Raw genomic sequence first — 14,842 nt, forward strand, 5'->3', positions numbered from 1 at the left:
TATTGTGTTTAATGAAGTAAATTATATTTCCTCAATTAATATACAATAACGATAATATTCAGAAGTGAACTTTTGTGCTTATTGCATTCATTTTTATTTACACACAAACAAATTATTATTATACAAGAATCTTATGATTTTCTTTAATTAAACTTTAATTTGTATATTTATATTTTACTAGCTTTCAGCCCGCGGCTTCGTCCGCTTTGTCTAAAACCTAATAAATTATATATTAAAACCTTCCTCTTGAATCACTCTATCTATTAATTATATAAAAAAACCGTATTCAAATCCGTTGCGCAGTTTTAAAGATTAAAGCATACATACAAGCGGACATAGGGAGTAGGGACAGAGAAAGTGACTTTGTTTTATACTATGTAGTGATACATTACATGAATGTAATTTATTTAATTTTTTTATTTTGTTAATCGTATCAATCACCTATAAAATTTAAGATTAATCCATAATAATGCACAACCAAAGGATATTGCGCAAACATATTTGCATTATAATCAATAATTGCATATCCGATTTGTTTCGTATTGCCCAATAGAGCAGTTCGAAGGTCGTATCGAATTAATTTAATAGTATAAAGCTTATGACTTTGTTCGTTTGTTTGTTTGAACGCACTGATATCAGGAATTACTGGACCGATTTAAAATACTATTCTTTCACCGTTGGATATGTACGTACGATTGTACGTGGTCCCTGATTACTACAGGGCCTATTGGCTACATAATATGTACCATAAGCAAAGCCAGGGCAGACAGCTAGTTGCCTTATAGGTAACAGGCAGATTTGAAGGTAGAATCGAATCAATACATATAATCATTCGCATGGGAAATGTGTTTTGCGTTTGAATCTTGATGTTATTGTTCCGTTCCCAGTATTTTGGTGTTTTGATTATTAATTGAGATTTGTTATTGTTTATTGTGTATGTATGATGATATAATATGGGTTTGATTTGTTTTGGATACTGGTTGATTGCTCTGTCAAGATGGAAAAGTCAGGCGTAGATTATACGAAGAGTATCATTTGTGCGATACTTAAAATCGATAGAAATCATGTAAGATATTCACAAAAAAATTGCATTATCGAATATCGTCAATATTTTCAGTATTTATTAATTTCCATAAATCACCTATTAATGAGAAAATTCTAAATGCATACGTATAATTAAATGTTATATCAATTAGGTAGCTATTCCTCCTTACTATATATAAATAATCCTACATAGGTATATCAGTAATAGCTAGATTGGTATATTATTAGACCTAGATAGGTACATGAATGAAACAAAACTAGGTCCACACATATAGCTCTAGCCGTGATTCATTGCGATATCAGTTGCGGCCCTCCACTTTCACTCAATTTCACTGCACTCGATTGATTCTTATATTGTATTGTAGATATAATAATAATATATTGGTTTGGTGATGATTGCTGTAATGTAGATGTGGGTAATGGTGTGATGAGTGTGGTCGAGGAATGGTTGGATGGTTGTGTAGAAAAGTAACTTGTACTAAATAATATATTGAGTTATAGAAGTGAAATTTAACCAATATATTTGTGAAAACCGTTTTGTATTTATAAGTGTTGTAATACTTAAAAAGCAGCTTGCAGCAGCATTATTATGTCAACTAAATAATTAAACATGTACATGTACATAAGTTTAAAATGATTGCATTATTTATTGATTCATAATCTATCGTCTATTCACCTCAACGAATCCTATCTTGTTGACATTCTTGGAGATTAACAAATTCATAAAGATTGATAAACGTAGGTATTGTTATCAGTAGTTTTAACTTCATGAAAACAATGAAATTATGTATGAATTTCAAATAGTTATTAGGTAGGTACCTACTCAGATACATAGAACTTATAGGCTACATTTTATCACCGTATAGTTACCGCCGTGGGCTTGAAATAGTAGCAGTAATTATTTCGGTACCAACATTAATTGGGTAAAAACTCACAAAACACCTCGCTAACATCTCACCACTACATTTACACAAGCAATAATAGGAAAAAGCTCAACAATAGGCCAAGTGAAGGTATTATTACGCGATGTGACTCATCAGCTGTGAATTGACCATTCGAACGGAACCAGTGCTTTGTTAAACGTTAGCTAACCGGTTGATTCATTTTGCTACCGGTTATACGATAGTTTAAAGATATGGAAACTTACTCATTACTACCTTTTCGGCTACGCATTCAAAGGAAAATGGAAAAAGGAGCGTATGCCACTCTCTAGCTTCATAAATGCCTTGGAGTCACGTAACTGTAATGGAAAATGAGTCAATTCTTTTGAATAATCTACAATATATTTAGGAATTAAGAATGATGATTTATCAGATGTAATTTCATAAAATTCCTTCTGTATTTTGCAATTGTAGAAAGATATGGTTTCCTATTTGCTTTAGTTTTTTTTATCAACGTCTATTTTAAACATATCGTCTAATTAATTAAGTCGACTTTAATTGATAGCTAATTGACGTTGAATCGTTTACACACATATTGTGTAGTATAATATCGTGTCTGTAGGTTATGTAACTCGCTTGAACAGGTTTTGGGTGGCGTTGCGCACGCGCCGCGTTTATACTGAATTGTGAATTATCTCTGTGTCAAATTTGACCTGTATTTTTTTGATTTCCTGCCATTTGTATGTGTTGGATTTTACTTTGAATAAAATGCAATGAAGGGTAATGTATAAGCATTATTTGATAACGAAAGAAATGCTTATCTAGATGATTTTTCAAAAGTCCTTTTTGTGAATATTTTTTTTAATTTCAATTCTTTTTGGTTTTATGTTTTTGTTCGTATCTACGACTACATCTTGACGTAAAGCGGATAAATATTTGTCCGCTATAACCTCTATGTAAGTACGATGACTAGTGCAGTTATAAAAAAAACGTAAACATTCTTTATCCATAAACCATTAGATTACTAATACCGGAAACAATCTATTAATATGTACGCGAATACATGGAAAATTGGAATGGAAATTTTTTGAGGTTTTTTCAGATGTTGTATGCAATACTTACATTTGTATGTGTATCATTTTAATACATTTATTATGAGTTATAACTAAATACTTTTAATAATATATTTATTATGATTACTTAATAGACTGATGTCTATGAATGAAAATCATTAGGTTTCAGTAAGTTTTTCCTTCGCAAATATGAATTAATAGGTATGTAACTATGTAGATTGTAGGTACCTGATGTAGACATATGTAATATAATAAATATATACCTACTTCTTTTCTATTACTATTAACAACCTACGAACATTCCTAACTAGATATATATTAGTATTCGATTTCTGTAAGCGTTAAATTTGTTGAATACCAAGCGATATTTCCGCAAGTATCAATGGAGGCGAGATAAAAGGGATTTTTGGAACAATTCGCCAAAAACAATATTAAGAACATTTTTGTCCCCTCGCTATTATGTAGGGACTAGGGAAATTCGTGTTATCGCGTTTTACAAAGGAAATACCGCGGGTCGCGCTCCAAAGAGGTATTCGTTTAAAATTCCTTCGACCCCGCCCCGCGTTTGTGATAAAATGAGGACGGATTGTTTTTTTAACAATATTAAGAGTAAAAAAATAACTTTAGGCGCAGCTCTACGTTATTTTTTACATAACTATAGGCTGTGTACTATGTCGGTCGGTTATGGACGTAGTAATAGGTATAGGAACAGGTAATAGAAAATGCAGTAGAAAACAACAAACGCGCTCATTGCTCATTCCGTTCCTCTATTACGCAAATTACGCTTAACCATGCTCAAGTGATTAATTGCTAAGACGTCAATCCGTAAGTGCGGCATTATCGTTTCAATAAAGATGACTTCACCGAAACATTGACCTTTCGCGGTAAGTCGGATCGCCCACGACTCGACACGCATCCTCTCTTATCATTCATACATCATTGTGATTCTCTATTCTAATGTCGCTGCGAATGTGTTAGTGTGTCGACGACGCTCGCACCGAATGGACGTGCGCACCTCGATCTAGATAAATAACAATAAATAACAACCATCTTGCGACTATTCGTTATTGTTTTTGCCGTATCCGAGCGATGTTTTAATTTCTTTTTCCACAACCGGTCCGACTCGAATAAGCGTTTTCGTAACAACCAGGATTGCAGTGACACAAGTGAATGGAAATAAAAATGGGTGTATAAACTGTGAATAGCAAACTAAACAAGTACCAGGCGAGCAGGAATTTCGAAGAATTCGGGATGTACGAGGTATCGTGCGTCGCCGGGAACAAAGTAGACGCTGCGTACGCAGTCAAAAGCTTATCCAACGTGATACCGCAGGGCATGGGGCACACGGTGTCCGTGCAGCGTCACCATGCGCACTCCCAGTCGTACAAGCACAAACCCGAACCGCCGCCGGTCAGCAAACCGGACGCGATCAAATCTCATGTGATGAGATTGTTGAAGCGTTCGAAGAGCCACACGCCCGCTACCAGGGCGGCAGAGAATCAAGTCGATCCGCGTGCTTTCGATCGACGCACGGTATTCTCGAAGCCGGTAGCGGATGAGCAACGACGAAGGCGGAATTCGGCGGAGCGGAGACGCAGTGCTGACAAAAGAGTTATGGTCACAATTGTCGATGGTCTCCCAGTTGTTGTGACCGGCCAAAATCCGCAAACTCAGCACCCGCCGCCCGTGACACACCATAGACACTCGCACAGAGACAAGGTAAGGATTTACATGTAATTTCAAAGACAAACACGTACGTTATCTGCAGGGCTGTGTGTACGCGTGATACGCGATTGTATTCAGAATGTTTGTTTATCAAGCGAAGCGTGTTTCTTTGCGTAATTATTTCTTAGTAGCGATCCAGTGACGAGTATAGCGTTGTAAGTCGTAAGGATGTATCGTATTGCATGTAGTGGTATGTACCAGTTAATGGTTGTTAGGCGTATATCAAGAGTTAATATGAATAGTGACATTTTGATGAAGGCCTATATATAATAAGACTGTTATAAATGAAACTGGATGTGTTTGTAAACAATAACACTACTTGAGTGCAAAATAATGGAAGTTGTTCTTCTATTTTCAACTCGAGCAACAATACGGGTAAATACTAACTCTAAGTAGGATTCAATTTGATCTTTATCAAAAGACTCGAAGCGCTCGTCTAAAAATAAAATACGAGAAAGATTACATATCATTTCGTTTAGTTTATTTGCATTCGTGTTTCGTTGTCTTTAAAGTGAATCGTCAATGCTGGAACTATTTATCAGGTAAATTGAATTTTTCAATGGCTCCCTGACACGACTTTAATTTTGATCTTAATACGTTACGTTTGAACCGGTATTGATGGTGTATTTATGGTGAATACGGATCGAACTTGTTTGGTTTTTTTTTTGTATTCATTGTACCATACTGGTTTTGTCGTAACTTGAAGTTGTTGTAATGTTTAGGATAGAAAATTTTATAGCAGTGGTGGTGTGCCGTGTGCCGTGTGATAGATTTTATACGGATCTAGTTAACTAGATTTTATAATGCAAATAAGTTCCGGTTCCGATTTTATATATCTATAATATAATAGTCCGGGATACATCGCCCATTTTTGCAAGTGATTACTATCAAGCTAATTTTTCGTGAGTAGCTTTATTTTGATGAGATGCCCAATAATTTCATGTACAAAACTCTCGATTGTGGTAGCTACCAGAGGAAACAAGGATAAAATATTTTGATTTGATGGTTCTCAAATATTAATTACTAACTGAATGTTTTTTTTTGTTCAGTCTCAAGATAATTATCTAAATTATTCGAAAAAATATTTGTCCTACAAAATCTATGGTTTGATCAAAGAGTCCCCCTTTCCAATGTGTATCGATAACGAAGTCATCATAAATGATTACTAACCAGCTGATTTTTTATTTTCACTTATTTAAATACTTATATAATTCAACAGACATATTGTCCTACAAATTGCGTAATAAATATTTGAGAACCGTCAAATCAAAAATTTTTATCCTTGTTACCTCTGTAAGCTACCACAATCGAGAGTTTCGTACATGAAATTATTGGGCATCTCATCAAAATAAAGCTACTCACGAAAAATTAGCTTGATAGTAATCACTTGCAAAAATGGGCGATGTATCCCGGACTATAAAAGTCGGAACAAGAAACGTTTCAGTTTTAATACGAGTGACGATAACTTGTAGAATAGTCATTTAAGGGCCGATTTTTCAATCCTTGGTTAAAACTTATTCGTCGAACAACGTATTAAACTACCATTTCAAAAATGTATTCTACTTGCTCGTATTTGACAGTTTACAGGTGACATTTTATTTATTGGACGGATAAATTTAACCAAGGATTGAAAAATCGGCCCTTATTTAAATAAAATATACAGAAATAAGTTTACAAGCAATCCTACCAAGAAATTACGACAAAAGGGTATCGAATATGATATCAATAAAATATAACAAATTATTATCTCTTCAACTTGGAAGTTTTAAGTTTTAAGTACAATATCTCAAAGTACTCAATCGTCACTCGGTTACGCGTAAATTTTTATCTCCATATCTAAATAAACGGTAATATTATACACACGTGATATCCATGTAATAAAAATAATATTAAAGAGCAGATGGTATATCGTTAAATTGTTGTTATCTCTATAAGATGAGTTTATATTTACACAAATATAAGCTAGTAAATAGTGTGAACTTTCTTCAAATATTGTACGTAATGTGTTTGACTTTGTTTATAATTATTAATTACTGTCTTTAGCGCTTCGTTAAGTGCAGATTAGACATATTTAAATGAATCTGTAGTTAATGTATCAAGCGGAGTTTTTGTAATTTTGTTTGATTTAGTCGACTTGGTGTTTATTTCATAAACTCATAGATAATGGCTGTTTTGTTCGTCTAGTAGGTAATTTTTGTATCGTCAATTAGTAAATCTATTTGGAAGTTTTTAGTAAATCAATAGGACATGTGTTGTTCGTATTATAACGATAGGCTTCTTAGTTCTTAGTGATACATATATGAAGCTTATCTAACTAGGAATGGTGATATATCACATGTACATACTTCTTATTATAAAGGGACTACATATACTGATATTATGTTCAGTTTATATGAGTTGGTATTTACGTAGTATTAAATCTGCCTTACATTACAACAAAATAACAATTTATTAAAAATACTAGTGTGATCGATTTTTAAGGTACTTAGCTACTTGTAGCAAAGTTGGTTCTGCGTTGTTTCATAAGCTTTTAGCGAAACTTTTGGTGCAAAAGTTTTGACTGGTGACATTGTGATGGGTGTTGGAAAATGTCTATAGAAATTCCGTATACCTTCCTATTTATATATTTACCCGTTCTTTTATATTCAATACTCTCGTTATTTTATATACCAACCTTTTTAAAATGCTTGCCTCGTACTGTATGATATGTGAATACTTTATAATTTTTTGTTGCTTTCTTTACCTATAATAATTATGTTCTCTCGTCCTGCACATGTAAAAATATATTTATATCAGCCAATTTTAAACGGCATCAAAAAACGACATATAACTAAAACGTATTTAACCTCAATGTGTAATATATAAAATGGTGCACATTTCGACCGTTTGTTCACAAATTGCCGTCGAAAATTTTTGTACGAATCGAGCGCACGGAACGTTGGACGCAGGCAAGCGAAATTCGCTTTGGTCAAAAGTGATAGTGTGAATAATTGATTGGCGGTTAGGGTTGTCACTTGTGAGATATTAATTAAAACGTTTCCTTATCTATATATTTATTTGTAACCTTTAACATATTATGAAACGTGATTTGCATGAATTTTGTTCATTTCATCGCTGAAGATATGCCTGAAATAAATGATAAAATAAGTACCCAACACAGCTTACAATAAATAGTATAAAACAGCTCAACTTTAAAACATGTATCAGCGCATATACATACATTGTAGTAATCAAAGTAAATACCCTTCAACTTAACTCACCATATTAAAATTAATAGCTTAGCTGCCTACGGGATACTTAAATTATTCTCCCATCCGGCAGCCCTGGCGGCAATCGCCTATTAATTCAGATTATATTGAGGAAGCATTCAGCCAACATTTTCGTTTTCAATACAGCCTCTCTGTTAATTGCACTGATTTCAAGTGATTTATTAACTTTGTGAGTTAAAAATATTGGCGCGCCAATTTGATTTCGTTTGACGAAATATTTGCGGAAGGATTTTTTTTTAATTGAGGTTTTTTGTGGAGTGGTGTAAAGTTGAATGGTATATGGAAGTTTTATGGCATTTCGTTTATTAAATTGACAACTTCTGTTGTGAATTTTAAACTGAATATATGTGATCAATTGTTTCACTGATCGATTTTCTTTAGGGACAAGTAGGTGATCAGCTTTCTGTGTCCTGCCAGACCGAGACATTTTTTTTTTCTTCGTCTCCACCGGGAAACGAACCCAGGACCCCTCGGTTCTACGCTCAAGTGCCAACCACTGTACCAAGGAGGCGGTCAAAATTTCAAATACACCTACTATAGATTTAGGTTATCATTGATTTCCACTAATTCCTCTTCAACTTATCGTCTAGGTATGTGTTGGTCGACTGGATATATCTAACGCGATTAGTAATACGACACTACCGGTACAAACAGCTGTGCGGCTTGATGCATCACGACCACACTAAGATGGTTCATTGATAAGCTGGACCGTGGACTTGACAGAATGACCAAGGTCATATACCTAGTAGTTTTCAATCTGCGGGCGCATGGTTATAGAAAATGAACAGTAATTGTCATATAGGACACATTTTTAATATGGTGAACTGTTGGAAATTATAAATTTAGGAGTGATTCAAATGCGTATCAAATTCAAATTATATTTATTTGCAAGTATGTAGGTACAAATTGATTTTGACTTTGAAATTGATTGACAAATTGATTGATGACTAAAATATTGTGTGGCTACTGGCAAGTGCATTCTACCTATTGATTCGGATTGAATATCGTAGTACATAGTAATTTTTAATGTCTAGTAGAGAAATTATTATTATCTACATCTTACCTACTAGAAAGTTTAAGGAAGATTTATAAAAGTTGTTTCTTCATCGTTTAGAAGAAATTTTGATACGATATAAAACTCACATTAAAAGATAATTTTTACCTACCCCCTATTTGTCGACTACAATGTGCTACAGTGAAGCGTGGCAGTATAAACAATATCATTGTTCATTAAAGAGTTCGGAAGTAAGAGTTACATGGCTATAATCTATTATTAAAGAAAAGTTAAGATCAATAGATTCGATCGTTCAGATCAAAGGGTGCGGTTAACAATTGAGTCACGATGCCGAAGGGGGGGGGGGGGATACACGCAATGCCTTTGTTGAGTTTGAGTACGACTTGTTGACTTGGTATCTACGGAGAAATGATAGCAGTACCTACTGCTGCTTCAAGGAAAGTTTGTTTGGTAAATTAATGTGTATCAATATTGGCGACGGTTTTTCTTAGAAATAAAATTTTGCAAAAAGTTTATTCCGAAATGTTTTTATTACTTATTAGTTTACTAAAATAATTATTTATAATTCGTTGTTAATCGAAACAAACTATTTTACATGTGAGCAGTGATAATAATGAGCACGAAAACGAAGATTAGGTGCAAAGTGCAAACATTTATGTTTTTCGTTATAAATAACTTAATCGAAAGTTAATCCCACATTTCAATCGGCCATGCACCACTATGCCCTAATTAATGCTAACATCCAGAATAGGTAACAGGAAACGTCTAAATATAACACGACACGTGCCGAAACGTATCGGTGCAAGGAACTTGGATGTTTGTTTGTTGAAAGTTGAAACTCTTAACTTTGTGTGTGGTTTAGCTATCTGGGTATGTAAGTGGGCCGCGCGGTTTCACCCGCAGACGTACCCGCGGGGAATATGAAGTATGGCTATAGCTCATGTATTTTCTAATCTACAATTTATATATTAATTACTGTGAGTCCAGTAGCTTTTCGTGAGAGTGTAACAAAAAATAATCAATGACAAACTTTTATTAGGAGGTAGGATTGTGTTCTTATTCCTAATTATTAATGAACAAGACCAAATGATTCACGTTTTAATCATTTTCCTGATCTTTTATTGACTGTATTTTTTTCATGCTGAGATGGTAAATAAGTTATCTCTTAATATTACGGTATTTCTATATACTAAAGAGTTGTTATTATTTTTTTACGTATTTTCCGCATACACAAAAGTAATTATGATACGCGATCATCGAAATAAATCACAGTTGCATAATCAAAGCGAAAATATAAATATACTCGACTTGATCCATTTTAGTTCGGTTTATATTTAGTCGACCGACTTGGTGTGTGTGTATGTGTGGGTGTGGAGGTGTGTATTGAATTATATATAGGCAATAGTGTGGGTATTGTTTTTATTGGGTTTCAATTATAGACCGGGAGATACTGACACAAAATTTCGAGTCATTTGTAACAGGATGGCGGTTCTACAGGGTTCTTAGTACGCAATGACAAAAAGAAAAATGATGGTGTGAACGCTGGTACCGGCGGCTTAGTCGCGTGGGCGTTAGTCGAACTCATCGGAAAATAGCGAAAGTCAAACGATTTGTAACAGTATGGCACTTATTTTTCCTGTAAGTTTGAGGATCAACGAATATAAATACAAAATTTCAAAGATCTAGGTGTTGGAAATCTTCACTTATATAAATTAATAATAAATTTATTTTTCAAGTATGACAGCACTTTTTCCCCCTACTAGAAGTATGGCAAATATATTAATGGTCACATTTTATCAAATACTCTCCAAAAAGCCAAATGCAATACTGGTACAAAAAGATAGGCGAAATAAAAAAATTTTGCAGATTTTCGGCGGTATGGCGACTATTTGGAATCGTCCGAAAAGTATGGCATGGCGATTTTCGTAAATGGCTGCACGACGATGGTTACCTGTGCAAAAGTTAGCTTGGTACAAATGGTTGAATAATTGTTTTTTTTAAATCAACACATTCGCGTCGGTATGGCGGGCTGTAAGTCATACCGGAAAAGTATGGCATGACACTACCGCCTACTTCTTTTTTATGGGCTATCGGTAAATTCTAAAATTTTTGTGTTACAAATCGTTTGACTTTCGCTATTTTTCTGACGAGTTCGACTAACGCCCACGCGACTAACCCACCGGTACCAGCGTTCACACCATCATTTTTCTTTTTGTCATTGCGTACTAAGACCCCTGTAGAACCGCCATCCTGTTACAAATGACTCGAAATTTTGTGTCAGTATCTCCCGGTCTATTATAGATTGTGTTTGGTATCGTTTTATATAACACTCTGGTGGCATTTTAATGTGTTAATTAAAAAATGTATAGGTTAGGTTGCTACTCGTATATATACATATAGTCTGTTAGAAACCGTTTGAGGTTTTTGCTTTGATCATTATTTGATATAAAAAAATTCTTGAAATATGATTATGTTTAATAACTTAACTGCATGATGCATCAACATAGAGTTTACACAGTTTGAAAGACATATTTACAACGTGTCCAATCTTTAAAATTACTTAGTTTGCTTTTATAGAAAATATCTTATATATAAAATTCTCGTGTCACAATGTTAGTCTGCATACTCCTCCGAAACGGGTGGACCGATTCTCATGAAATTTTCTGTGCATATCGGGTAAGTCTGAGAATCGGCCAACATCTATTTTTCATATGTACCACGGGCGAAGCCGGGGCGGGCCGCTAGTATAATATATAATTGTAACTTATTAGATGTCATATGACTGTTACTTTGTAGCAGGTACATCGTACAGTCGAATCTATGTGAATAAATATTGGAAAAAATCATCACGAGTTAAAATAAAGTACAGTTCTCGCCTGCTTTGTTTTCATTTGTTTTTGTCGTTTATCTTAACTGTTAAATATCCATTTTCATATCAGATGTTTTATAATATCTTATCGTATTGAGATGAAGATTGAAACCAAAAGATACCTTATGGAAAAGTTACCTTGATTAACTATGGTTTTTTTACTATCTTCCGTATCTTTGTTGGCGTTTATATCATTGATATATTATACTGAATTCAATGTTTAATGTTAAATAAAAATAATGTAGGCACCTATATAGAAATATAAAAATATATACCTAACTCAAAGGTGATCGACTGACGAACATACTGTCAGTGTACCTACAGTCTAGGAATCAACGCACAGCCCAAACCACTGGACGGATCGGGCTAAAGTTTGGCGTGCAGGTAGATGTTAGGACGTTGGCACTTGGCATTCGCCTAGAGAGGATTTTGAGAGGGTATAAAATGGGGAATGAAAGTTAGTACCATGAAAATTTATCTTTTCCACGCAGGCGAAGCTGCGGGCAACGACTAGTATAATTTATTACTTGATTCAAGTTTAACACGCGACCACGCGACCCAAATATAAGATCAATATAAACAAATTTTCAAAGGCGTGATAAAAGATTTCCTCTTATGGCAAATTTTATTTATTGTATTTGTATATCTTCTGTTATACGAGAGATAAGATTAGCAATTTCACAATAATAAGGATATTATTATATTATGTCGTTTAACATTACTTAATTTTATTTTATGTTACGAAAAAACTCAAAATATAAAGAATAACACACATTCTTCCTTTTTATTTATTGACCTTCGAATGAACGTCGAATTAATGGAACTTATTTCATAATTAGGTATACACTAGTATGTATGGAAAACTTAATATTAAGCTTATTTGTATACATTATTTTTCACGTGGTATAAAATAGATTGAGAGATTATTTGCATCCACTAGTAGCAATATTTACACGTGCAAAAGTTAGTAATACAGGTGTCGCCATCTAGCGGGCAATAGCGAGACTAATATACATGCAGTGGAGCGAGACAGGATAGCCATGTCTTTTAGATTGCAGACTCGTAGTAAATTTGTTTGTTAGGTAATAAGAATGGTACATAATACTTTGATATATAGGTTGGATAACTTGTAAACTATTAAAATATAAATGAAATAGGTATATAACGATTCTAATAATAAAGTAAAATAAAATAATATTTGTTGATATTTTAATTTGAATAATTATGGTATAAACTACTTATACAATATACATGTAACTAGAAAAGATGTTCATCTATCTTGAAATGAATTACAATGCAAATAAAAAATATATTAAATACATCTTATCTGTATTTAGTTGAGTTACTGCCCGCTAGGTGGCACTGGCTGTATCTTCCAATGTTCGTACAATATATTTTAACCACTTCTAATAAATACACATTTGATATTTGTGTTTAACTATTAACATATTTTTGTGATTATCTAGAATCTAGACGAAATAATTTTTCAGTACGCACATGCGTACGTTAATTTTTAACGTTTTTTTTGTACGTAACATGATTTGTTATAAAATGTTGTGTTATGATATAATAACAAACATGATTTGTTATCTTGTGTATTTATTATTTACATATTACATAATGTTAAATAAATACTTCAACACTACAAAATACAATTAATCTGCGTTCAACGTGGTTCAACTCTTAGTTGTTTAACTTCAAAACTAGATGGCGCTGTATGTATAAGGAACGGTATTGAAAATATATATTTTATGTTTTTTTTTATTAGCTGCCATGCTACTACACTTCCAAAGAGGCATAGTTTATAGATAGCAGTCTATATATATAGATAGCTGCAGGCATCTCTTAAATATATATATCGTAATATTATCAGCTCTTTGATTTTTTCTTGTCATGGAAAAATATATTTTTTCCCGGGAAGGCTCTTCCGATATAACTTCCTTCGTGCACTTGACAGGTAATTCAGATATATTGACATTTTGTGAAGAATTATCTTGTTAGAACGATAACACTAGAATAAAACGTGTGTTTAATCTTGTGATGGTATTTTTTTTAATAAAAATAAATTAATTTCCGGCGATGTTATGAGTTATGACAGAGAAAGCGACTTTGTTTTATACTATGTAGTGAAGGTAAAAGTTGTTTATAAGTTTGATTTCTAATTCGTACAGAAAAATTATTAACAATTAAATAAACATAATGGTCTAATAACGGACGAAATGAAACACGATTTATTCACGATGACCTCTTTCAAATGGCCACTCCTACATCTAAAAGGTTTTTTTAAAATCATTACTTTTAATTCGTTTAATTACACACACGGATATATGACGCTTTTGTGTTAGTAAAAAAATCCTTTATATGTATGTTCTCGTATTGTAGTGACAAGTGCCTTAAGGCATTAATAAGGTATAATATATTTGGCAACTCTTAAACGTGTTTCGGGATCTAGTTTTTGCCGACTTCCATATACGAATCACCCACATCCAGGTATGGGTTCAATGACACTCATTATGTATTGTACGTTATACATATCGATTATAGGCTTTATCAATTACAGAATAGAGTACTTTTTGCTGTGGGTATGGATGAGATAATAGTTTGTTATGGCTATCTTTAGATCGTTATATTAAATTGTATAACGTGACTTAAATTGCAGTTTTTTACGACTTTATGGGGCACTTGTCGTATTTTTTAGAGTAGGTATTATTTGATTGATTCGTGTGTATTATTATAGTGCCTATTTCTATGTCTGCTTCTCTGTACTATTTTACATTACTATAGTATATATGTATAATGGTCTACATGTTGTCTTCACATCCTAAACATAGTTAAGTGAAATTGAGCTCTAGATTACTCCAAGTGTCATCTATGTAATTATGGATCCAATTATTACAAATAGTTTTCAAACTCAAACTCAAACTCAAACATTCATTTATTCAATTAGACTACTATTTAGTAGCACT

The 14,842-nt window shown here is 33.3% G+C and overlaps 1 protein-coding gene across 3 annotated transcripts in view; it reads left to right on the plus strand.

The window, feature by feature from the left end:
- The window catches only part of LOC149896897 (serine/threonine-protein kinase MARK2-like), a 162,413-nt gene that overhangs the window by 45,844 nt on the left and 101,727 nt on the right, over positions 1-14,842 (plus strand). The window contains exon 2 of one of the 3 annotated variants that reach the window (XM_090117105.1): positions 4,149-4,717. In XM_090117105.1, the coding sequence (XP_089973231.1) occupies positions 4,250-4,717 (468 nt within the window). In that variant the 5' untranslated portion in view covers positions 4,149-4,249. Of the gene's footprint in view, positions 1-3,976; positions 4,718-14,842 lie in introns of those variants that run through there. The other 2 variants (XM_090117106.1, XM_090117104.1) reach the window with 2 other exon arrangements.

Source organism: Colias eurytheme, chromosome 27, assembly GCF_061535395.1.
Source record: "Colias eurytheme isolate Ceu_HAF_F1 chromosome 27, ilColEury1 Martin Lab GWU primary, whole genome shotgun sequence".
NCBI classification, from domain to species: Eukaryota; Metazoa; Arthropoda; class Insecta; order Lepidoptera; family Pieridae; genus Colias; species Colias eurytheme.